The sequence below is a fragment of the Vicia villosa genome, unplaced genomic scaffold (assembly GCF_029867415.1).
Source record: "Vicia villosa cultivar HV-30 ecotype Madison, WI unplaced genomic scaffold, Vvil1.0 ctg.003593F_1_1, whole genome shotgun sequence".
Taxonomy (NCBI): domain Eukaryota; kingdom Viridiplantae; phylum Streptophyta; class Magnoliopsida; order Fabales; family Fabaceae; genus Vicia; species Vicia villosa.
Window position 1 is genome coordinate 97,894 of NW_026706249.1, and position 25,893 is coordinate 123,786.

General features: G+C 34.2%; 1 protein-coding gene and 1 non-coding gene across 2 annotated transcripts; both read left to right on the top strand.

The window, feature by feature from the left end:
* Positions 1 to 737: 737 nt before the first annotated feature.
* On the top strand, positions 738 to 810 carry TRNAK-UUU (transfer RNA lysine (anticodon UUU)). The gene has a single exon. It is a non-coding gene; the product is annotated as a tRNA-Lys (tRNA).
* Positions 811 to 13,512: 12,702 nt separating this feature from the next.
* Positions 13,513 to 19,454, top strand: LOC131641250 (phenylalanine--tRNA ligase alpha subunit, cytoplasmic-like). The gene is made up of 18 exons (XM_058911554.1): positions 13,513 to 13,740; positions 13,827 to 13,949; positions 14,070 to 14,162; positions 14,303 to 14,359; positions 15,332 to 15,387; positions 15,491 to 15,583; positions 15,727 to 15,817; positions 16,277 to 16,314; positions 16,417 to 16,455; positions 17,285 to 17,361; positions 17,439 to 17,523; positions 17,634 to 17,730; positions 17,991 to 18,087; positions 18,234 to 18,305; positions 18,470 to 18,536; positions 18,621 to 18,746; positions 18,916 to 18,970; positions 19,128 to 19,454. Exons 1-18 carry the CDS (start codon positions 13,594 to 13,596, stop codon positions 19,179 to 19,181), a joined length of 1,467 nt encoding a protein of 488 aa, XP_058767537.1. The 5' UTR covers positions 13,513 to 13,593; the 3' UTR covers positions 19,182 to 19,454.
* The last annotated feature ends 6,439 nt before the right edge of the window (positions 19,455 to 25,893 follow it).

A 25,893-nucleotide genomic window follows, 5' to 3' on the forward strand; every position in this document is an offset into this window, starting at 1 on the left:
TCGGTTTGATTCAGATGACAACCAACTAAAAACTCCGCATTTAGTTCGAGATAACTCCGTACAAAATCTCAGTTTAGTTTCGAGACTAACCACTTCAAGTTCATGTTTAGAAGTAAGACTAATTGCTTCAGTGTGTATTTGGAAGGAAGACTAACCTCTTCAGTTCGTATTTGGAAAAAAGACTGTCCGTTTTAGTATGTTGTTCTTTGTCTAGTTGTAAGTTATACTCTCAAAATTAAGTCTTAGGGACATGACTAGGTCTTCTTGGCCGAACCTGTTAATTCTGTGGTGAACTAGGAGAGATATTGTGCTAGGGGAGGATAGGAAAATTTGGGCGAATGTTGAACTAGAAAGATTGAACATGTTCAAAAGTTTTAGGATTTTTGCTTCAGTTCGGAAAAGTTTGAGGGAGAATATGAATCATGATATTTTGTTATGGGTAGATGTATTTAGGTTTTTTTAAGTGTCAATTTAATATTATATTAAATTAATAAATGACATAGAATTAGTTTGTCCAAGTGGAATAAAAAATAGAAAAATATTTTTAAAAAAATACATAGTTTGTGCGCCACATAAACACATTAGATGAGTTAGCTCAGTAAAAGGTTTAAAATAGAATCTTCAAATGACAAGGTTGAAATCTCAACTTTTTGTATAGGACTAAAGTATAAGTCACCTATATGGCAAGAGAAAATGTTATTAACCTATAACCTAATGCATATAAATTTAAACATGTAGCCGTCTTAGCTCAGCTGGTAGAGCGCGTGGCTTTTAACCACGTGGTCGTGGGTTCGATTCCCACAGACGGCGATAATGATAATGTTTTATTTTTTATTTATTTTCAGCCTTTATTTTAATTAAATATACTAGTTATTTACATTTAATTGTCTTGCTTTAATATGTTTTTTTTCTAAACTTCTTTTTTGATAAAAATTCATAAGACTACACGCTCTAATGAAGCCCCTTATAGATTAGCAAGATCTTATATTAGATAGTTGATAATGATTAACTTTTATATGGTCTAGAGTGCACTAACATTTTCTATGATCGTGAATGTGGCATCAGATGATGATGGTCCAATATCAATCATACTATAAGGGATGCAACGGGGATGTGAAATCTTACTCAACAACTCTAAGTTCCTCACGAAACACTAACTAAAACCTCTTTTTTGGGCACAAATTCAGAGTACACACTTCGACAAAGTGACATGTAGATCCACAAGATTCAATAGTAAACATTGATGATGATTCACTTTTATATGGTTAAAATTGCACTTATATTTTATAGGCAAAATTATAGTCAAAGTCCTTTAAGTTGTTTTATTGTAACAAGATTGTCCTTTATGCTTTTTCACTACAAGTTGCTCCTTTATGTTAACTAATATATGCATCGTTGACATTTTTTCTGCTTTATTTTATTCTATAAATTTTATTTTAATTTGTTTTTAACTTCTAAAGTTCATATTTAATATGTTTTTGGTCCAAAAATTCCTAAAAATATTTCTTCTCATTTTACACTTTGTGTAATTTTCTGAGAATTTTATTTTATGTTTTACTATTTTTCTTTAATTTCTTTCCTTTGCATGCATTTTAATTATTTTGAAAATATTTTTATGCATTAAAAATTACTGAAAATTTTATTATATGTTCCAATGATGGTCTCTGACCTACGTTAAGTGATACATCAACACCATTAGTGCCACTTCAACTTTTTTGGAACGGAGTTTTTGAAAAAGATTAATGGTGCAAATGTTAGTTAACATAAATAACTAACTTGTAGCAAACAAAGCATAAAAGGACCAACTTGTTACAATAAAATAACTTAAAGGATCATGAGTATATTTTTACCTATTTTATATGATTGTGATTGCAACATAATATGGTGGGGGCTCCAATATCGGCTACACCATAAGGGATGCAACGAGGATGTGATATCATGCATGACCATTACAAGTACCCCTTAAAATAATAGTGAAAGAACTTCACTTGTGTTGCATTTACTCGCAATACACTACCACAAATCAACATGTTTTGTCAAAACCTTGTATTAACGTTACCCAAAATATGAGGGTTTGGTCATGGAATACCATCTACATACCCTAATTGGAGGATATAATTTTATGGAGGGTATACATCATAATTATGCACTGGCATTAATAACTAGATAATAGAGAAGTGACAATAATTTATGGGTGATCCATGTGGTCTGCATATGAAATATGGATGATATCATCCATCCTGAATACCATTGAACACAAAATGTTTGCATGACCATTTAGTCACCCTGGGGAGTCATCAATGACAGGCCTACGATCATTCCTATCACATAGCGTTATAAAATGCTTGTAGATCCAACTTTGTATTAGGAAATAATAACTAAATACTATATTACTCTACATAATTTTATTACGATAAATGATGATAAAATATTCATACGTGTAACATATATATTCCAGATTGCACGGTATCAAGGTTAAACGCCTCTCTTAAGTAGTGGTAAAACCTTTTCAAAGTAACACGTCATCATGCTCATTTGTGATATCCGAGTTCATATAACAATCCAACATATTTCACATCAATAATGATGGAACTTATCTGCCAACATAGCATAACTAACCAAACATAGCAAATAAGTCTCATACGTAACATCCTACCTCACATGCGCCAGTAACTGTGTATGTATCTCTCGTAACAAAACCTATAATCTACAAGTATAAGTCCATTGGCTAACATTAATAGTGAAATGTTGTGTGTTATATGAATGTTTTACCCGCCATTACTCAATAATAGGCCAACATGGTGTCTATTAACCACTAATAAACACCTCCTCAAAGTAACAGCCTCCTAGAAAATGGGCATTACATAATATTTCCATCAATTTAGCTTAGCTGTAGACGTGGGCATCATATTCATTAAGTAACTTCCTATTCATTCAGACATAGTGAACATAAGTTTGTCCCTTGAAACTAGTATTGTGGTATTAAATGACTCAAATATATTATTCATCAAGATATCATACTTTGGGTAGATGTTAAAAGCATGTTTGCATAATTTTTTTGTTGGAATACCCATCAACCACTTCCATGCCCTATCAACATTCTTAACTTCTCTTAACTTTTCCTCTCATGCTTGATAATATGCTGCTTTAGAAGCTCCCATCATCAAATCCATGATTAGAGTACCTTCATCAAATTTCTTCTGGAAATTTGCATATAAGTGTCTAAGGCACGACCTATGTTCAATTCTATCAAACATTTTTTTTCAAATATACTGACTAAACCGTGTGACATAACATAATTACTTTGGTTTAACAACATAACATAGTATAAAACATGGTCTAACAACATAACATCATTAACATATCACATGAAATATGACACATAACATGACTTAACAACATAACAGAGCACAACATGATTTTCCTAGAACTTGACACAAAATAAAGAACATAAAGGCAGCTTTTGTTGATTTCAAATTTATTTTCTTACCCTAAATATTTCATTATTGTAAAAAACATCTCTATTTTCCTTTAATTTATGTTTAACAACACCAAATGCTAATGGAAAATATTGGTCAGTTGGGTATATGCCTACAACTATTAACAAGTGACCACCACATTTGTTCTTAAAATTACAGCCATTAACACCTACATAATGCGTGCATGCCCTAATAAATCCTTTTTTGCAGTCATCAAAACATAAATAAAAATATCAAAATCTTGGTTGAGTCAATATATTTGGTTTGTCTAATCATTGAATATTGTCTATTAACATCTGCTCGGAGTAATCCCAACTGAGTAATTCTTCCTCATGTCTTAGATACGGTAAACAATTATAACCTTTTTCAATTGTCTGCATCTTGTTTACCATAAACTTTGCAACCTAGTTAGACTTTGCAAATCTATTATTCAAAATCCTAGCACATGTGTGGGTGCCTATCAAAATTTGTAATTGATAGGTGTGACTACCATCTACTTTATAACTTAGGGCCAAAAACCGTATTTGCCCCGGCTTACTATTCTAACCCTATAACTTTCATTCTTAGTGAAGGGAATATTCATTCCATTTAAACTGGCCACTTAATTATTGCATCCTTTAAATCACTTAAGGAATTAAATTACATATCTAATTTAAATTCATAGTTCTTAATTAGTCATTCCTTTCTATATTTTTCATACTTTTGACAATTTTCATCATTAGTTTCATTTGGGTCTAAGTTACCCAATTCACCACTCAAGTATTGGTTTTTTCCTTCATCCTTTATTTTAGAATCATTACTTGTAGCAACCACAACAAGTTCAATCAATTCTAACTTTTTATTGGAAGTTAATATCTTCACGGGTGACACTATGACACATATTTTAATTCTATATGACTTCCCTTTTATTTTGACTATGTTTGAAACATCTTTGGGCCTATCAACCTTAACGAATTTAAATTCATTATTCAATGCAATGGTTCTCTCTTCCTCACCATGATCAAACCTAACCATTATTGCATCATCATCAATTTCTTCTGGTTCTTGTTCTCCATCACTCGATTAAATGCTTTCATTTAAATCAATTCATATTGACTTAACTACTTTTAATTGATGTCATTCACACTGTAGTCAACATATAAATTGTTGTCAATCTTGTTTCTCAATAAATGTATTACAACATCCATATCACCTTCACTCATTTCTCATACAATCACAACTAACACCAAATTAACAACCTCGTAGACACCCTGTCTTTTGGAATTTTAATCATATATATTGGTTTGAACCCCACCTCTATAAAACATGGTTTTATCTTTAGCAAACTCTCTTATGTGGTGAAAGACAACACTAAACAAACTCATTCACTCTTTCAAATAGACATGCAACACATGAATTACTTCCTACACTAAAATAAAAAAGTGAATATAATGGTAATACAACTTACCTTCAATCATATTTCTTGGTTGATTAGAGCTAATCGACTAATGATTCGGGTTTTGTTCAAAAATTTCACAAACCTCGATCTTCTTCTTCTTTGATGCTTAGTTCGTTAATGAAGGTCTCATGTGTTTCTATGTTAGGGCAAATTAGGAGGACCTGAATACAATATCAAATTAATTATACATATCATAATTACTTAATAAAACAATATGATAATTAAATAATAAAGAACTAATTTTAGTTGGTCGAGTGGAATGAATTTTTTTGAAAAACAAATAAAAAATACATAATCAACATGCCATAGAGACATATTAGGTGAATCACATCACTAAAAGGTCTAAAAATAAAATAATCTTCATATGATAAGGTTGAAATTTCAACTTTTTTACACAACGGTAACAAGGCAATTAGATCCTATAACTTTAATTCCCTCTCTCTCTCTCTCTCTCCCCCCTTATATATATTATTCTCTTTTAATTTACTTTATCTGACTTATTTCCCCTCTAAAATAAACACCACCATTACTCTCATTTCATCTAAATTTTGCCTAAAGTTGTTGAAAAAGAATTTCAAGTGTGAGTATTGTGGAGAAGTCATACACTGCTTAGGAATGTGAAGACTTGAGTATTTATAATTGGGAGAACCCACTCACCTATCACCTTAAGGATTTGGGTGAATTAGTGGCGTGTCTCTCACAAAAATGTGTTGCTCAAAAGGAAAAATCCCCAAAGTACCTCAAAGTATGCTCCTCGTTTGACCCCCGAATTGCGCCAATAAATGGTATCAGACCCTGATTTCGAGAAAAGGACCGACTTACTAGTTTCGAAATACCTATAGGAGATGTCCCGTTGAAGGGGGAGCATTGTGGATAGACTCACACTTGAGGGGAGTGTGGAAAAAGAATTATAAGTGTGAGTAGTGTGGGGAAGTCCCACACTAGTTAGAAATTTGGAGACTTGAATATTTATAAGTGGGTGAACCCACTCACATATCATCTAAGGTTCTGGGTGAGTTAATTGTGTGTCTCTCACAAAGGTGTGTTGCTCAAAAGGAAAAATCCCCAAAATACCTCAAAGTATGTTCCTCGTTTGACCCTCTGAATTACGTCAACCAAAATCCCAGTGAAAATGTTATTAACCTTTAATTATTATTAATTGTGTTTTATTAAGAAGGAGAATGAAACACATAAGATTTTATATGTGACAATAAATTTCTACAAGGGTGTGTTGTTATTCATTGCTGGAAAGTACAAACTTTAATTAACATGTTAAATATAAACATGTTAAAAATTAACTACTTATTTATTGTTCTGTTCATCAAATGCTTTACGTGGTTGGTTCATGTAGCAATCAATCCTTTTCTCTTCAAAAGACAGTCATGCTTATTTAAAATAAACACTAAAAGTCATTATATCAACACATACAAACTCATAGTATTGTTGTGTTAAATTGGGTACTCATTCAAGTCCCATATCGAGTAATGTAAAGAAAAAAAGAGTAAAAGGTTATTATAAATATGGAGAGTAAGTTTGAGTTTACTTATCACAACAATTTTAGTCTTTTGGGTGTATTGGGGATTTGGGTAGTTGTGAGTCTAAAGAGGGTTTACAATTTTTTCGTACAAAAATTGTGGTTGAGAGGGTTTTCTATTTTTCCGTTCAAAAATAGTTGTTGAGAGGGTTTGCAATTTTTCCGTCCAAAAATTGCAAGTTAGTAATAAATTTTTTGATTGTGAGTTTATTTTATTTGTTTTAATTTTTGGAGATTTACTAGGGTTTTATTCCCAACAACTGGCATTAGAGCAAAGGTTCCGATCAAGGGAGGAAATCACAGGTTCGATATCATCTTATTTGATTTAAGTTTTATTTTTCTTAAACAATATTATGACTACGTTGAAGTTGGATATTCCTTTGTTTGATGGGAGAATGGATTTCCCCTTATGGCAATGCACAATACAAGACTATTTGGTTCAACAAGGTCTTGATTGTGCTTTGGAAAAGGAAAAACCAAGTGAGATAAAAGAATCAGATTGGAGTTCAATACAAAAAAGGCAGTGAGTACAATTCGGTTGGCACTTGCTCCACAAATTAAAGTGACTGTGTTGAAACAAACCTCTCCAAATAAATTGTGGGATTCGTTAGAAAGCAAGTTTGTATCAACCACATTAACCAATCGGTTGATGTTGAAAATGAATTTATATTCATTGAAGCTCGAAGATGGAAGTTATGTATTTGACCATATTAATAAATTTAATGATCTGGTATCTAGAATCATGAATGCAGGGGAAGATATCAAAGATGAAGAGTAGGCACTACTTTTGTTAGCTTCATTACCCAAATCTTACAAATCATTAGTGCAATCAATGTTAGCAGGGAAGGGCGCACTACAATTAGATGAAGTAGTAAATTTTTTGAAAGAAAGTCAACAAATGATGGGTATTGATCAATCTTCTGAAGAAAATCAGGTACTAGTAGCCAAAGGTGGACACAGAAAGAATTATGGAGATCAATATGGTAAAGGTTTTCAACTAAGAGATATGAATTATGTCAAGTGTCATTATTGTCAACAATTTAGTCGCATGCAATCTAGATGTTCATAATTTATAGAGGATGTGCATAAAGAAGAAGACAGAAGAATTGAAAAGCGTTCCTTCTGCAAATATGGTTAGTTGTGAAGACGATCTTTTAGTTTGTGAGGGTGAAGGTGGCTATGAAGTGAATAGATGTGAGACTTTGAATGAAGGGAGGATATGTTGTGTTAAATTGGGTACTCATTCAAGTCCCACATCGAGTAATGTGAAGAAAAAAGGAGTAAAAGATTATTATAAATATAGAGAGTTAGTTTGAGTTTATTTACCACAACAATTTTAGTCTTTTGGGTGTATTGGGGATTTGGGTAGTTGTGAGTCTAGAGAGGGTTTATAATTTTTTCGTACAAAAATAGTTGTTGAGAGAGTTTGCAATTTTTCCGTCAAAAAATTGCAACTTAGTAATAAATTTTTTGATTGTGAGTTTATTTTATTTGTTTTAATATTTGGAGATTTACTAGGGGTTTATTTCCAACAAGTATTACAAGTATCACTCATACTCCATCCGCACAATTAAAATACATCATCTTGCTCTAATATGACGTACAAACTCAAAGTATTACAAGTATCACTCATACATCATCCACACTATTGCCTCTTAGACTAAACAAGCAATTTTCATTTTTGTTAATACTTTTGATCAATATGAGATTGATACAACATGTTAAGTAATGTTGAAAAACAATTTTGATTGCATTCATAAAGGCAAATCTTGACCAGTTTCCATTACCTTGAAAATCAACTTATTGGATGTGAACAATTGTCTAACCTTGTCCAGTGATAAAAAACAGTTTGTTATTTATGTTCCTAGTAAGCAAACACAACCAAAAAAGTAAACTCTACCAACATAACACCAATGATATCAAGTAATAGAAGCCGATACATGCTGGTTATGTATGTGTTGTCAAAAATTAACATCAAATGGAACATGTTCAAAAGCTTCACTAAATTTGGATGAGTCCAAATTATATCGCCCATTGCATCCGAGTTGTACTTGTTTCTTGTCCAATACATATACTTCTATTTTTAATAAAATTCATTAGGTGTTGCATTTATGTGTATGTACCTCTCATAGTAGTATAATATACACCTCATGTTGTGTATAATTGTGCGACGCTTTTTAAATTGTATGCATTCCAATCTTTTAATGCTTCCATTATGAATCTCAATGTCTTGTGGTGCTTCATCATATCATTCATAATTGGGGTTTCCTTGCTTTTAAACGTTTGATGATATCACGACCTTCATTTCTCTTCTATATACTATCTTTGTGAATACCATACTGAACCAACACCATTGAAACTAAACATTAGTCTCAACGGAAAAGGATAATAAACTATTTTGCTATATATGACAATTGAACCTCTGTTGTTTTTATAATTTCCCCATTTCACAACCGAGTACTACATTGTCATCGCTGGCAAAGGCGGACCTACGTTTGGGTCAGGGGATGCAAGTGCACCCCTACAATTTTGAAATTTTAGCTCAATATCATCAATTATAGCCACTATGCACCCCCTGAAATAATATAATTTGCACCAGTGTCTGCTTTTTCTCTCTCTCACACACACTTATTTTAGAAGTTTTTCTCTATCGCATTAGTTTTTATATGCCACTAATTATAATTATAATAAATGTTCTCTCTCCATGTTAGTTTATGTATCCTACTTTCTCCCTTACACACTGATTTTCCATAATCACATATTATAATAACTTTAACATTTTCCCAAAAATTGAAGGAAGGAAAATACAACCATGACATTTTAAATTTAAACCATTAACCTTATACAACACATATTATGTCATTTTGTAAATAATCTGTAATATATCTATAACTTAATTAACAATTTATTTTAATTGATAAAAATAACATCAAAATATTTTTCGTAATATTTTGTTTTAAAAAAAATATCCTGCACCCCTTGCACCGGGGTCCCGACTGTGCCATTGATGTCTTGCTCTTCTTCTAATAACTAGTTTATCATAACAAATAGTTAATAGTCTTAAAATATCGTCCAAAACCCCATTCATCCAAAATCTTAAGGGTCTGTTTGGTTCAAATAAGGGGTTGGGAAGAGGAGGGATATTAATGGAGGGGAGGGAAGAGAATTTTTTAAATTATTTATATGTTTGGTTCAAACGAGAGGAGGGGAGGGGAGGTGAGAGATTTTTATTTAAAATATGTTTGGTTCACAAGAGGAGGGGAAGAATTTTATTAATAATTTATATTTTTATCCTTATAATTTTATTCATGTGATATGATATTCAAAGGTGGAAATTTCATAAATATTTTTTTGGAAATAATATTTGTAATATTGAGTGATTAAAAAGTCATAACTTACCACATATCATTAAAAAAATTGAGTACACTTGATACATATTATAACTCTCGATACAAAATAAACTATTTGTTGATAACAATTTTTTAATCCATAAAATAACTTATTATTAAATATATATATATATAATAATAATAAACAAAATAAACAAATTGGTTTAAAATTTTATATTTTAAAAATGATTTAATAGCATACATAACAAAATTAGAAAAAAGTTAACATAAATAAACATAAAAATAAAAATCATAATAAAAAATAAAAAATTACAATGATTATAATTTTTATTTTCAAAATAAAAAAAATTATAATAAGTTGATGGAAGCAATAGAGAAAAATCACAAAAACGAAAAACAAGAACATAAAAGAAAATAATAAATTTAAAATAATAAATTAAAACTGAGGATATTTTAGTAAATATATTAATTTATTAAATATTAAAAGTCATGTTCCCTCCCCTCTCCTTCGAATCTCCCCAATTTAGGAGACACAAAAAGTGTGATTTGGATGGATTTTGCTCCCCTCCTTTCCTCTCCTAAAAATTGAACCAAACACATTTTATTATAAATATTTCCTCTTCTCTCCTCCATCTACCTCCAACCAAACACACTCCAAGGGTCTGTTTTGTTCAAATGAGGGGGAGGGAAGGAATTTTAATAGAGGGAAGGAGAGATGTTTTTATTAATTATATATATGTTTGGTTCAAACAAGGGGAGGAGAGGGATATTGGTTAAATATATGTTTGGTTCATGAGGAAAGGGGAGGAGTTTTATTAATAATTTACATTTTTATCCTTATGATTTTATATAACTGATATGATATTTAAAGGTGAAAATTTCATAAATAATTTTTTGTAAAAAACATTTATAATATTGAGTGATTAAAAATTTATAATTTAACACATATTTAAAAAAATTGAGTACACTTGATACGTATTATAACTCTCGGCACAAAATTATCTATGCGTTGATAACAACTTTTGAATACATAAAATAAAATATTATATATATATATATAATAAAATTAGGAAAAAATTAATATAAATAAATATAAAAATTAAATAATAGTGTTAAAAAAATTAAAAATTGCAATGATTATAATTTTTATTAAATAAGAATAATTATTTGAAGGTAAAAAATAATTATAATAAATTGATAGAAGCAATAGAGAAAAATCACAAAAAAGAAGAATGAGACGAAAGAAATAATAATTTTAAAATAATAAAATAAAATTGAAGATATTTTAGTAAATATATTAATTTATTAAACATCAACTGTCACATTCCCTCCCCTCCCCTCTGAATCCCCTGATTTGGAGGAATGCAAAAAATATAATTTGGAGGGATTTTGCCCCCTCTTCCCTCCTCTCCCCTCCTAAAAACTGAACCAAATAATTTTGTTATAAATATCTCCTCCCCTCCTCTCCATCTACCTCAAACCAAACACACCTAAGATAATAGGCGAGTGAGTTCAGGCCCGGCCCAAGGGCAAGACAAGCTAGGTCATTGTCTTGGGCCTCATTTTTGTGGACTACATATAAGGCCTCAAAATAAATTAAGTAGCACTTATATTAAAGGGAAAGCATAACTTCTACAATATTTATATAAAATCCAAGCGGTAATGAAACGTCTAATTTTCTTTAGAGCCACTTGTTCGAATCTTGGCAGTGTTAATTTTGGCATCTCACTTTTTCTTTAATCAATTCTTGTAAAAAAAATATCCCCTTATCTTTGTGTTGATGATGGAGTACCTAACTGGGTATTTGAATACTCTTGAAAAAATTCCTGACTTCAATTACCATTCCAGGTGTGAGAGGCTGAAGATTACAAGTCTCAGCTTTGCTGATGATCTTCTCATGTTTGCCCGTGGAGATAGCAAGTTAGTGGAGCTTATGATGGACTGTTTTTGCAGGTTCTCAAAATCCACAGGCTTGAGAGTGAATGTTCACAAATGCTCCATTTATTTTGGAGCAATGGAGGATAGTGTGAAATCAGATATACTGCAACAGACTGGATTCAGAGAGGGTACTTTTCCCTTCAAATACATGGGCATCCCCATCACTAACAAGAAGCTTGCTATCAAACATTACCTTCCTTTGATAGAAAGAATAGTCAATAGAGTTACTCATTGGAGTGCTAAGCTCCTCACATGTGGTGGCAGGCTCCAATTGGTCCAGAGTGTGATTTTGGCCACAATTAACTTTTGGATGCAATGTCTCCCCCTTCCAAAAGCTGTTATTCAGAAGATTGATGCAGTATGCAGAAGCTTCATTTGGTCAGGAAGTAACACAGTTACTAGAAAGTCCCCTGTAGCTTGGCATAAATTATGCAGTCCCAATAAGTATGGTGGTATGAATTTGATTGACCTAACTGTCTGGAATAGGGTTCATGTGATGAAAATGCTTTGGAACATCCACAAAAAATCTGATAATCTATGGATCAAATGGATCCATGCTTATTATATAAAGAATGGTAATGTGATGCAGCTGGATAGTAGGCCCAGCTTTTCTTGGATTGTGAAAGGAATTCTTAAGCTTAGAGAGTAATACAATCAGGTGGTAGCTGGTATACAAGTGGAAAAATTCAAATCGAAGGATGTGTATATGGCCATAAAAAGTGTTGAGTCGGTTGTACCATGGTGCAAATTGTTGTGGAACAATCTTGCAAGACCTCGTGCTCAATTCATTCTTTGGCTAGCTCGCCATGATATGTTGGCTACAAAGGAAAGACTACATAGATTCCAACTAATTGATAACCCCCTGTGTGTATTCTGTAGTAAAGTGGAAATTGTCCACCACTTATTTTTTTATTGTCCAGGTACTAAGCCTATTTGGGATCAAATTCTTAAATGGCTTCAGGTGGTGCACCAACCATCTACATGGCAGGAGGAACTCATCTGGCTGAAATGGCTTCAGGTGGTGCACCAACCATCTACCTGGCAGGAGGAACTCATCTGGCTGGTAAGGAACTGCAAGGGTAGAGAGGTTGGAGAAGCTTAGTGCTTAAATGTGCTGCTGCGAAAACGGTCTACCAAACGTGGAAGTATAAGAATGCTAAGATTTTTAGAAAGGATAGTCACAGTAACAACATAGTAAAAGAGATTATAGATGCCTTGTGTATAGATTGTGGGAAAATAGAAAAGTTAGAAAACATTTAGCCATTCTTATGGTTTAGTTTTGGTTGTTCTCTGTTGTTAGGTTGGTATTATGGTTGGATCGTGTTATGATCGCCTTGTGTATATAGTTTTTTGAATTAATATATCCTTTTTGGTGTATAATATATTTTATTTTATAATATTTATTAATAGAAATTGTAAAATTAAAATTATAAACAATTACTAAATTTGGTTTAATAGCAATTACTAAATCTATGTATATCCTGACAACTACTACAACTTTATAAATTAAATTAATATTTAAATTTTTTTTGTTAATTCGTATAAATTTTTATATACATTTTGTAACCGTAGCTATATAATATTTATTTGATATTTATATCGAATTTATGCGACCCGTGCGAACGCATGGATCCTATACTAGTTTACAACTAAAAAACACGGGTTTGAACCAAATCCAAACGGGTTTAAATCCATTTCTCAAACATAAACCGGTTTTCTAAAATAACTGGTTGGTTTTTAACCCGTAACATTCAAATTGGGCTAGCCCAAATAAAACATCAGTTACTACCATCGTGCACCTTTTGGTATTGAGATTAGAAGACACTGTTCTGTGCGGCGGCGCTTAGTTTAACAATGGCGGAAGAAGCAGTTCTCGGCTACCTGGAAAACAACGATGAGATTAGAGATTCCGGCGAATTCGCATCCGAACGCGGGATTGACCACAATGAAATGGTCAACATCATCAAGAGTCTCCATGGGTTCAGATACGTTGATGCTGAGGTAGGTAACTTTACCTCAAATCCTAATTCAAATTGGAAATGTTTAAATTTTTTTGTAAGAGATTAGGTTTTGTTTATGGTTGATAGGATATTAAGAGGGAGACATGGATTTTAACCGATGAAGGGAACGTTTACACTACTCTCGGATCCCCTGAAGCTCAACTAATTTCGGCTATTCCGCCGGAAGGTATCTCCAGAGAAGAACTTCAGGTGGATTTTTTATTGAATTATTGCCGGTGTTTGTGTTAGTGTCAGTATCGTGTTTGATAAATGTGATTGGAGAGTGCTTCAAAGGTGAAATGTAGTTTAATTGTTGTTTTATGGTCGCAGAAAAAGCTGGGTCCTTCGGTTTTCAAGATTGGTTGTGCTCAGGCGGCTAAGAATAAATGGGTTGAGATGGGAAAACAACTTATATCTAAGAAGGTATGTTAATGATTCTAGCATGCAATGTGACAAAATAACTAACTGTATTGTATCTTGATGTTCAGTTTACTTTTTCCTTTGAGATGAGGATTACTTAATGGATACTGAAATATTTGTTGTAAACAAATTTACTGATGCAGGTACAGCATGTGGAAGACAAAGTCAAAAACTTGCTTCTTCAGATACAACAGGGACAGGTGTGTTCTACTAGCATGAATTGTTTTGTTGATGAATTTCTTAATTTTGTTGAGACTTGAGAGGAGGAAACTGGATGGAGAACTGTAATTGGTTTTTCTTTCTTTGGACGGGTAGGGGGTTTGCAATGCTAATGTTCTTATAACTTTGAACTAAGATGTAGTCAACTTTGTCAATTCTTAAATCAGATAGATAGTTGTAATGTAAGTAATTATGTCTTTTTTAAAACCAACCTCCTCCTGTTGTTCGATTCGACTTTCAGAAAGAGGATTGTTGATAGTTTCTATTCATGCTAGTTTATAATATGCTATTAACATGTCTTTTCATCCCTAAATGCAATAGGAAACAGTAAACTCTCTCATTCTTACTATACTTAATACTTACAATTTGGTAACATGTACTTGTTGATGTGGCGAGAAGGTAGGGTAATCTGATTTGTTGATACTTGATAGCAACCTTCTTTCAACTTTTTGTTTTTGTGATAGCATATCGGCTCGGTCTTGAATCTTGGGTTTGTGATAATACCTAGGAAAGTGGAAGGTTTTGTGCTCTTCAGATTCAACTCAATATATAAGATTGGTATAGGAAAAGTTGGAAAGGGGGTTTGACCCAGTGTTGTCAATTGTCGGCGAAAAATAGCGTATTGCTAAAAGTCCTCTGTGCAATAGTGGTATAGTGCTGCCATAGTGGCCATTTGACAACTTTTTGTATTAAATAGCGCATTGGTGAACAATATCGGTTTGTCCAAATTCCGCTATGCAATAGCGATATAGCGCCGCTAACAACATTGGGTTGACCTTTCATCATCTTTGCTATGTAGTTATGAGATGTGTCTGCACTCTATTTCATGTGTGAATAGGGATGAACAACAGTTCTTATAATAACTATATACAAGCTACTTATCATTTTCTAGTCAGTTTTCCCTGTGAATTCTTGTATCTCATTAGAAATTTTACTATGTTTTGCAAATGCAGAGCATTGGTCCTGATGATATCAAAGCACTCAAAGCAAGAAAGCTCATTGTACCACAGTAATAATAATTTAACTCGATTGCTCTTCAAAGTTTGTCCGATTTGATGAATATGTGTAGATTACTTGACTACTCCTTCATTATTGAAATTCTTATACTCTAGGACATGGAAGGGTTACTCGGTGAAAAAGGGTCCTAACTATGCTCCAAAAAGAAAAAAAGTTGTCACTGATTTAACTCGAGATAATTTTCAGAGGTACTCTTTTTCTCCCTTAAACTAAATGTAAACTTGGGGTAGGGTGGGTTTTTAAACTCTGTTCAAGCTTCTATGTGCAAGACATTTTAGTGGATTTGCATCATATCTTATGACATCTGACCATACTGTGTTACTTGTTGCAGTGGCGAGTGGAAGGAAATAGAATTCAAAGAGTACAATTACAGTGCTAAAGGCCAGCCTCTTGAAGGTGGCAGTCTTCATCCACTGTTAAAGGCAATAATATATTTCCAATAACCCTCCTTCTCCCTGTGCTATAGAAAAATTCATATTCAGGAATACATGATCAAAATCAGTTTGTTTTTGAATATTTAAGTTTGTAGATTGGTATGGACTATGGAGTGCATTGATCATACTCTTGATTTATATCAATAAGGCATATACATTTTTTTGTGTGTTTCTTTTTATGAATTTTTTAGTAGTTTCAGTATGTTCTCTATACTATTAGTATAAACATATTATGATTTTAATTATGGCGATGCCTGCATCCAAAAAGATTCCTCAACTTATGTCATGTTTTGTTTCCTATCTTCATATTGCTGGCCATAAGCCTGGACAAACGAGACAACCTGCATAAACCTTTACTGAAAAACTGAACACTCTGTTGTTGTTATATATCCCAAACATATTTGATCATTAGTGTATTTAATAGTTCTGGATATTTTTCATTTTTAGGTCCGGTGTCAAATAAAACAGATCTTCCACTGTATGGGGTGAGTCTTATATTTGTCATTTTGAAGCCTGATGTCTTGTGTGGTAAATATTTGTGTCAACCTCTGAGATAAACATTTTGTAATGGTAATCTAATGTTTCAGGTTTGAAGAGATGCCCACAAACAATTATGTTGAGAGCAGGTAATTGTTGATTTCATTCCAATTCCTTTCTAGTGTTTGTGATTTATAGTTTTTGGTGTACTGGAAATGAGGTTTGGAACTATAATCTCATATAAACCATCCAAGCCTCTTGCCCCTAGTCCAATCCTAGTGGCTACGAAGTTTGCACAAGATGTATAAATAAATAATAATAAATTTCATAATGTCTGAGTAAAAGATTAATAATTGAAGAGAGAAAAAACACTCTCTAAGTTCCCATGTAAAGCTTTATAACCCCCTCCTGCCCCCCAAATAAATAAATTGAACTTGGTTCTCTTTGAAGATGCTTTCAAGCAAGCAGGGAAAAAAAATGCTTGGAAGTTATTGCTCTTTTAACCCCCTAGTAGAACTGTTGATCAAATAAATCTCAAACTTTCGGATAGGCTAGGTAGTGCTTGCAGCCCTAAAATGTAAAAGTCAAATCCAAAACCCTTGGTGCACTAAATTGATAGCCTCGAGATAATTTTTAGAGGTACTTATTCTTTGATTTGAATGATGGCAAAGTGATAATTGAGCAATTTTTCTTGTTTATGATTGAGAATGCCACACGTTCTGGGAAGAAAGGTTCCTTCAGTAGTGACTGTTATAAATGCATCATAACATCATGATTAAAATAACTGTTCTATGAATTGCATGAATCATACTGTTAATCTGCATAATCTATTGATTCTTGCTTGTTTATTTTTGTGCTAGATTTATCTTTAAAAATTACTGAAACTCAACAGAGTAGACTCATTGTGTTTAGTATGGTGTGTAGTAGCATATGTCTGCTCTCTTTGTAAACTTTACATCTCAATATTTTAAATGGCAGCTTCTGGAACTTTGATTCCTTGTTCCAGCCCCAACAACATCCAGCCCGTGATTCTCATGACACATTCTTTTTGGAAGGTTAGTAAAATATTGATTTTTTTAATGCTACTCAAATCTTCTTTACTTCCTCTTGAGTGCATATTATTCATATGCAGCTCCTTCAACAACAAAGAAACTTCCTGAAGATTATGTTCAGAGAGTAAAGCAAGTTCATGAATTTGGTGGTTATGAGTCTAGAGGGTATGTGCCTGAGCACCCTCTATACAGATCTTAATAGTAGGCTATTTATCAATAGAGAGATAAGTTTCAAATTGCTTTGTGTGTAACCTTATAATTCTATTACTTGGTAGATATACATACGACTGGAAAAGAGAGGAAGCAAATAAAAACCTTCTGCGGACCCACACAACTGCTGTTTCTTCCAGGATGCTTTACAAGCTGGCACAGGTCTGTATCTGTGTCTGAATTTGCTGGTCGGATTTTTGTGAATGCATATGATTGTGTTGTGTTTTGGGCCATTGAACCTCCTATGTCATTTTTATTTTTCCTAAAGATTTTGGATGGAAATTTATGTATTTATGTTTTAGAGGTGGATTTAGCTATTTTAGTCTGTGCTTCTGTATTCTGGTTTTTTCCTTTTCCCTATTTCCAAAGATAATTGATTATAGGTTGTTGCTACTCATTATATTTCTTCTATGCCTTTTCAGAAACCATTTGTTCCAAAAAAATATTTCTCTATAGATCGTGTCTTCCGGAATGAAGCGGTGGACCGAACACATCTTGCTGAGTTCCACCAGATAGAAGGTACGTGAGCTAGTAAGTTTCTGAGATCAGGGTTTTCCACGTCACTTTTTTGCATTTGATGCACCAGGGGTTTAATCTCAGAACTATTTTTCCACATTCAAATTTATTGATTCTTATGATACCCTTGATTTTGCATTTCAATTCAGGCCTTGTATGCGATCGAGGACTCACTCTCTGTGACTTAATAGGAGTTCTACATGACTTCTTCTCACGCTTAGGTAATGCTCTCTAATGAGTAACTCTTAATGAGCTAAATGTTGAATGTAAGTTCTAGTTAAAAATGATTAATGCCAACTCAAGTTTATTAAAGATAAGTTTTAGGATTATATTCTATTATTGATTATTGATTGATATTAGATGAAAATTTTGTTTTTGAATTCAGGCATGACCAAGCTGAAATTCAAGCCTGCTTACAATCCTTACACAGAACCTAGCATGGAGATTTTCAGGTCAGTATTTCTGTAATGTTATAATTTATTTGGCTTGTCGTTATCTTAAAGATATTACCTATTAATCAAGTGCTCGTATATCAGTTATCATGAAGGCTTTAAAAAATGGGTAGAGGTAGGAAACTCTGGCATGTTCAGACCTGAAATGTTGCGGCCGATGGGACTTCCTGAAGATGTCCAAGTTATTGCATGGGGCCTTTCTCTTGAAAGGTGAGAGAACAAACACTGAGAACACCGATCATTGCTAACAGTAAAATTATTTGATTTATAAAATCTAAATTCTTAACAACTTTCCAACCAAATCTAATGAATTTTTAGAGGAAATAAAATGCATTTTTATGGAGGGTCATTGAATTTATCTTGTTATTTTTGTAAACAGGCCAACAATGATTATGTATGGAATAGATAACATCAGGGATCTCTTTGGACACAAGGTACTGTTAGCCATTTTGAGTTGAAAAAACCACTGTTTATTTGGTCTTTTTAAGTGTAAAAACTTGATTGATGGGTTCATATTTTCAATTTCCAAAGGCTGTTTTTGAAACTGCCTAGTGATATTAATATATTAACCTAAATCATGTATGTTTTCAGGTGGATCTTGGCCTCATTAAGAAAAACTCAATATGTCGACTTGGGATTGAATGAAGTGAGCATTCACTTTTGATAGATTTCTTGTCCATAATATTTGTTGCATGTGGATTAGTTCGATTTATGTACGAAGAATTTTGATTGTTGTAATAGCATTTTTCTTTTGGTTGGGAAATATTTATGACATGGGAAAGTTACTCCTTTGTAATTTCTTTTGGTGTGGAAAAATTATGATAGTGAATAGGAAAGACATTCCCAGCTGTGGTGTGGTGATAGATTTTTATTCCTTCCATGAAACCGGTGCTTGATTGCATTGCTATTCATCTGTTCCATGCGCAACGTAATTGTTTGAGCTTCAAAAATTGACCAAGTTAATAAGATTGAGGATTATCATGACCCTAAGAGCCTTTCACAACCATAAGTAGTCTTGGGGTTCAATTTGGTTTGTTTATTGAGTAAGTAAACATATACTTTAACTATAATAAATATACAAAGTTTTACCCAAAGATGACATTGGCACAAGGTATAGAACTTGTTTGTTGCACGAATATAAATTAAAACAAATTAAAAATGCGCTAAAATTTTAATTACAATTGTTGCCTTGTTAAAATGATAAACAATTTTTGACAACAGTGCCATTTTATTGGACTAAAAACATTGTGTCAACAAAAAGTCAAATTAATAATGTGGCAAGTTTAATTATCACATTGAGTGAGTAAAATAGCAGGATGTGCTCAGAGTGTGATGGATGATTGTTTGTGTAATTGTAAGAGCAGGGTGTGCTCAAAGCGTGATTGATGATTGTTTGTGTAATTCTAAATTAGAGAATTGTTAATAAAGGTTGGCAAATATAATACAAATGATTAAATTTCTCTTTTGAATTACTATATAATACAATTGATTAAATTTCTCTTTTGAATTACTATATAATACAAATGATTAAATTTCTCTTTTGAATTACCCCTTTTTAGATGTGAAAATTTCTATAACAAAACTGATTTAATTATGACGTTTAACAAAACATGAAATAACATTCTTGCAACCCCATAATCGATTATGGCAATGTTATAATTAACTATGTAATGACAACATTATAATCAACTATGTTTAAATCAGATTACTCAGGGAGACATGTCTCATAATAAATTATAGTGCAATCATAATAAATTATACACCATAATTGATTGTATTTCAATTAAAAAGATTTTTGGCTTTTTCAATGAGCCTTTGAAAAATAGTTTTTGTGAATGTGTATATATTTCTATACACTAGTATATTGCAAAATATCCTAAATAAAATAAAATAATTAAACTTCAAATTAGAGGCGTACTTTAACAAACATGTTTGTTCCGAAATGATGTTGATAGTATTTGATCTTTGCTAAGTCAATCATAAACAAATTTATTTTGCGCTTTTCAATGCAGATCTATTATTTGAAGATGTTCATAATTGATACGGTTTAATCAATCATCAAAACATACTTACACATAGATCACAAGATCATCACCGACGAGGAGAAGAACTAGCGTAACATTGTCTGGGCAGATGAATAGAGACGGTAAATGTAACGCTCTAGCCACAAGCTAACCTTGAACTAGCCATTATACAATTATACAATTGAGAGTAGTTACAATTGTGGGAATAAAAAGATTCAAAAAAACAAAAGTCGAATTTCATATACAACAACGACACTGTCAAGGAAAAGATTAAAAAAAAACAAAAGCTGATTTTCATATGCAACATCGTCACCGTCAAATCATATATTGAAATAAAAGACTACTGATCCAGTGATGGAGACCACCATGGAATGCTTATGGTTCGGTTGAGACGATTATCCAGTGAACGAGGAAGGTACCTGCAAAAAGGTTTAACACTCTGACGTTGAAGTTAGTAAAAGGTTGAGGTGAATTTTTTTTAGCTTGTAATAAATTGTATCCAAATGTGACTAAGAGTTATATTTATATAGGATAGGTCGTTGTAACCTTCTCCAGATTGTTCGATGTGAAACACATATGACCGTCAAATGATAATCCAGTTGCTCAAAGTGAAGGGGAGGTGTGCTGGTGTGCACTCATCCACATGTGCAGTAGTACCATGAGTTTCTGACAAGGATGAGACGATTTAACATGTCACCCCAGTTAAACATATCACCCCCAAACACAATGAAAAGACCAAAATGTCCAAAATATAAAATTTACAAAACATTTCCAAATTTACGTGACATCTCCACATAACGGAAATTTACTCAACACCACATGCCCCTATTTATACACATGACGGATAATCCTAGGCCATATAATTTGTAGGTGCAATTGTAGCCCTTCAAAAGTGTCGGCAAAATTCAGACCGTTTAAAAGAAAAATCCTAAAAATGAAACTACTAGAAATTTCAGTATATCAGAAATTTTCGATATCACGTAAATTTGAAATTTCCGGTATCACGTAAATTTGAAATTTACGGTATCACGTAAATTTGAAATTTATGGTATTCCATAAATTTAACAGGTGGTACCAGAAATTTGGATTCTACCGAAAATTTCAAAAGTGTCTACAAAATTTTTTGTCCGGATATTATTTGTGTTTCATTAGAGATATTTCGGAAATAAAAAAAACGAGGATGCTATATATAATTTTAGAGGTGACATGTTAAATAGTCCAAGGATGAAACTATGTAGATTGAGTCGGTCTAATGAGCCAACTCGAAAATGTTGTAATTATTTTTCTTATTTAAAAGTTGAATATATTAGTTCTAACGGTATCTTTTTTACTTGTTTTATTTCCCTTAAAAAGCACTATTTTTTACTTTTGTGAAAAACAGCGTCTCTAGTAAAATTGTGCCGGCTATGTCACCGCTGAGAAAGATGCTTCGGAATAAAATATTATAATAGTCCATCACTGATTGAAAAAACATAATGCTAGATAACGTTGATTGAAAAAACATAATGCTAGATAATGTTATTTATAGATTAAAATGATTAAAGAATTAATCCGTAATATATCTTTTATCTCAGGTCAACAATGATTTGTCATGCTCTGAATAGTCTACTCATTCAAGCATACTCCGATCTGTACAGATAATTTTGGGATAGTTATGGACTTATGGGTCCGTTTATTTTAGTTTTTTTAAAAAAATAATTTTTATATTGTTATATTAAAAAAAATTATAAAAATTTTCTTTAATTTGAATAATTATTTTTAAAATGTTATTTTAAATATTTCATTTATTTATGGAAACCTTTTTTTTACTGATCAAATATCAAAATTTTAAAAAATTTATTAATTTTGAAGTAATCTCAAATAGATTTTCATAAACATCATTTTTGAAATACATTTTTTTTTTAAAAAATTGCGATTTTGATCTTCAATAATGTAAATTTAGATTATAGGATGTCAAAATTAATATTTCATTTAAAAAAAAACGAATATAAAAAAACTTGTAATATTTTAAAAAATTTATTTTAAAAAATACAAAGAAAAAATTCAGCTAAAACAAAGAGACCCTAAAGCTGTTTTGTGTGGGAAATTTCTTTGGCCACCTCCCAACCTTCTAGCCCACCTCTGCTGAAAAACCCAAACTACCCCTGACTTCGGAAATGCATTTTCGAAATGCAAGAAAAAGGTGTTTTCGGAGATGCATCTCTGAAAGCGCTTTTTTTTAAAAAAAAAATTGACTTATTTCGGAAATGAACTTCCGAAAACACCATTTCGGAAGTTCATTTCCGAAATATTGCGCGTTTTGCAGATTAAGCAAAACAGCCCCCTCCCCCCAAATCACTTACCCTAAATCAATATCAAACTCAACTCCTCTGAGATTTTCTGTTAACACACTTCCAAGGCTACATTCAAAAGCCCTCAAATCACTCAATTTGTAAGTTTTATATTTGTTAGATCCATATTTCAAATGCATGTTAGGGTTGTTTTCAATTGCATAAATGATATATGGGTAGGTTGTTAGTAGTATTTAGGTTGTTTAGAAGCATTATGGGTTGTTTTGAAGTTTGATTTTGGGGTCTGCCATTGGAGGTTGCAGAGAAGTTCTGCGCAGGAGTGTTTCGGAAGTTCATTTCCGAAAACACCTCCATCCCAGTTTTCGGAAATGAACTTCCGAACTGTATCAGAAGTGCAATTTTTTTTGTTTTTTCTTTTGTCTCGCATATTAATCGATTTCAATTGTTTACAGGAACATGTTAGGCAACCAACCAGCACGCATCAGACAGGATAGAGAGTCCCGGACTGCGTCGGCTAGACGAGAGCGGGCGGCGGCGCAGCTGGCGTCGACCAAGGGACGGGGGCTGGGCCGGGGACGACGTGTGCGAGTTCCCGTGGACGTGGGAGAGGGTACCTCTTCATCTGGATCTAGGAGTCGGCTGGCTCGAGTATCTTCTTCCCGCCAGCGAGAGGAGGAGGAGGAGGAGCAGGAGGAGGAGGTGGCAGTGGCATACCACGAGCCGGAGGGGGTACCGGATGTTGACCCTCCATCCGGGGAGGAGGATGAGCAGGAGGACAGCTACCCGGGAGGGCCCTTTGACACTTCCGTGCTAATATCCTACCGCGATCACGTCGCTCGGCGTATCTGGGAGGGAGAGGTATTTTTTTTAATTTAACCGTTTATAATTTAGACGTTTATTCGATATTTTCTTAACGGTCTATTTAACATATGCTTTTATTTGTTTTTTTTGTAACAGGAGAGAGATCCTTTGAAAATGGTGAACCACGCCCGGAAGATTTTCAGTCTGTTTAAACCAGCAGCTGAGTGGTTTAACGACGCGGTGCGAGGTTCAGGGCTTAGCGGGCTCTGCATGACGGGGTACACCACCATCAGCCACGGCATGCAGGGGGCTTTTGTAGAGCGCTGGCACAAGGAGACGTCTTCTTTCCACTTGCCGGTTGGGATAGATGACGATCACCTTGCATGACGTGCAGTGTCTTCTCCACCTGCCGATCAGGGGTCCGCTGTTGGCCCACACCCGGATCTAGAGGGTCGAAGCCAGTCAGTGGATGGCGCTCTATTTGGGCATGGAGCCCGAAGCTGCTGACTATGAGTGCATCACGACATCTGGGCCTCATATCCGGTTCACCACACTGAGCGCTTATTTCAAGCACCACTTGGACGCGGCACCCGAGGCTGAGGAGGCGGGTGACGATCTATTCACACAGTTTCACCGCGGCTGCGCTCTCCGGTGCTGGTACATGCATGTGGTAGGCGCTGCATGCTTTGTGTACAAGAGTGCAAGGTACGTCGACGTGACCTACCTCCGCTACTTCATGGACCTGGATACCGTTCACCAGTGGAACTGGGGGGCAGCTACTCTAGCATACCTTTACCAGAAGCTGAATGAGGCCTCCAACTGGAGGACGAGGCAGTTGGTTGGATCCTGCACACTACTCACGGTACGTTTCATTTTAATTGTTTCGTATTTACTTATGTTTCGTATTTATTTATGTTTCAGAGCGGGATCATCTCCTGCTTCTCCCGCATCCACGGTTTCCACATCGATCCTGCGTACGTTGACGCCATGCCCAGGGCCGCCAGATACGTTCTCCAGAGGGGGAACAATGCCGTGGGACCATATCGTGGGTACCTGGACCGCACGATGCACGACGACATCACCTGGAGGCCGTTCAACGACTACACTCAGATTGTCCCCTTTGACGGCATATCTCTATATTCTGGCTGGTTGGCATGCGGGACTACCATCATGGTCCGGTATCTCCCTGAGCGGTGCATGCGTCAGTTCGGATTCGTGCAGCAGATACCCAGGTCACCCTTTGATGCTGCTCCCGACACAGTGACCCGAGTGCAGCTCACTGCCATATGGGAGGACTAGCAGCATCATGTGGTACCGCAGGAGTACCATCGCACTCGGGTCACATAGGACTGGCACAGTGTGGAGGGATACGTCACATGGTTCTACCGGGTGTCACATCCTCTGCTGAGACCCGACGTTCCCGGCGCTCCTAGGCCAGCACACGAGGAGATCTTGGAGAACCAGCAGGCCGAGGATGACCACGCCATTGATCTCATGCCGATCTGCCAGCGGATAGAGATGCTTGGGCGGGACGCGTTGGATCGAGGTATCGTTCATCAGGGTGGTCCAGAGGCAGTCGCCGTGATGGAGATGATCGTCACTGATGCGGGCCGTGCGGCGGCATACAGGCGGCAGAGGAGGGCCCAGGGTGAGAGGGTTAGGCACACCCAGTAGTGGTCGGGTTTATTTATTTTTTGTTTTCGGATTGTATCTTTAGCACACTATTTTTTTTTTTGGATTTGGATCGGCTTGTATATATTACTTTTTTATCATATTAGTTTTTTCTGTTTATATGTCATTTATTTTATTTCCCGGTTTCCTTTAATTAAAAATACGAGACTGTTAAGAAAAACATAAAAAAAAAACACAGTTTCTGCATAATTCGGAAGTTCATTTCCGAAACCCCCCAAAATCTGAACAAAGGTGTTTTCGGAAGTTCATCTCCGAAAACACCCCCATGAGGTGTTTTCGGAGATGCACTTCCGAATTGTGGAAAAAATTTTAAAAAAAAAAGTGTTTCGGAAGTTCATTTCCGAAGCAGGGGTAATTTGGGTTTTTCGCTGGGGGTGACCCCCATAGGGAGGTGGCTAAAGAAAAAACCTTTGTGTGAGTCTGTTAGAGCAAGATCAAACAGTTTATATGATTATATCATCTTGACAGCGCGAATGCGTGAAAAGCCGAGAGGAGGGGATTCAAATTCCACATAACATTGTTCACCTTATAAAAAGAAAGCAAATTGAT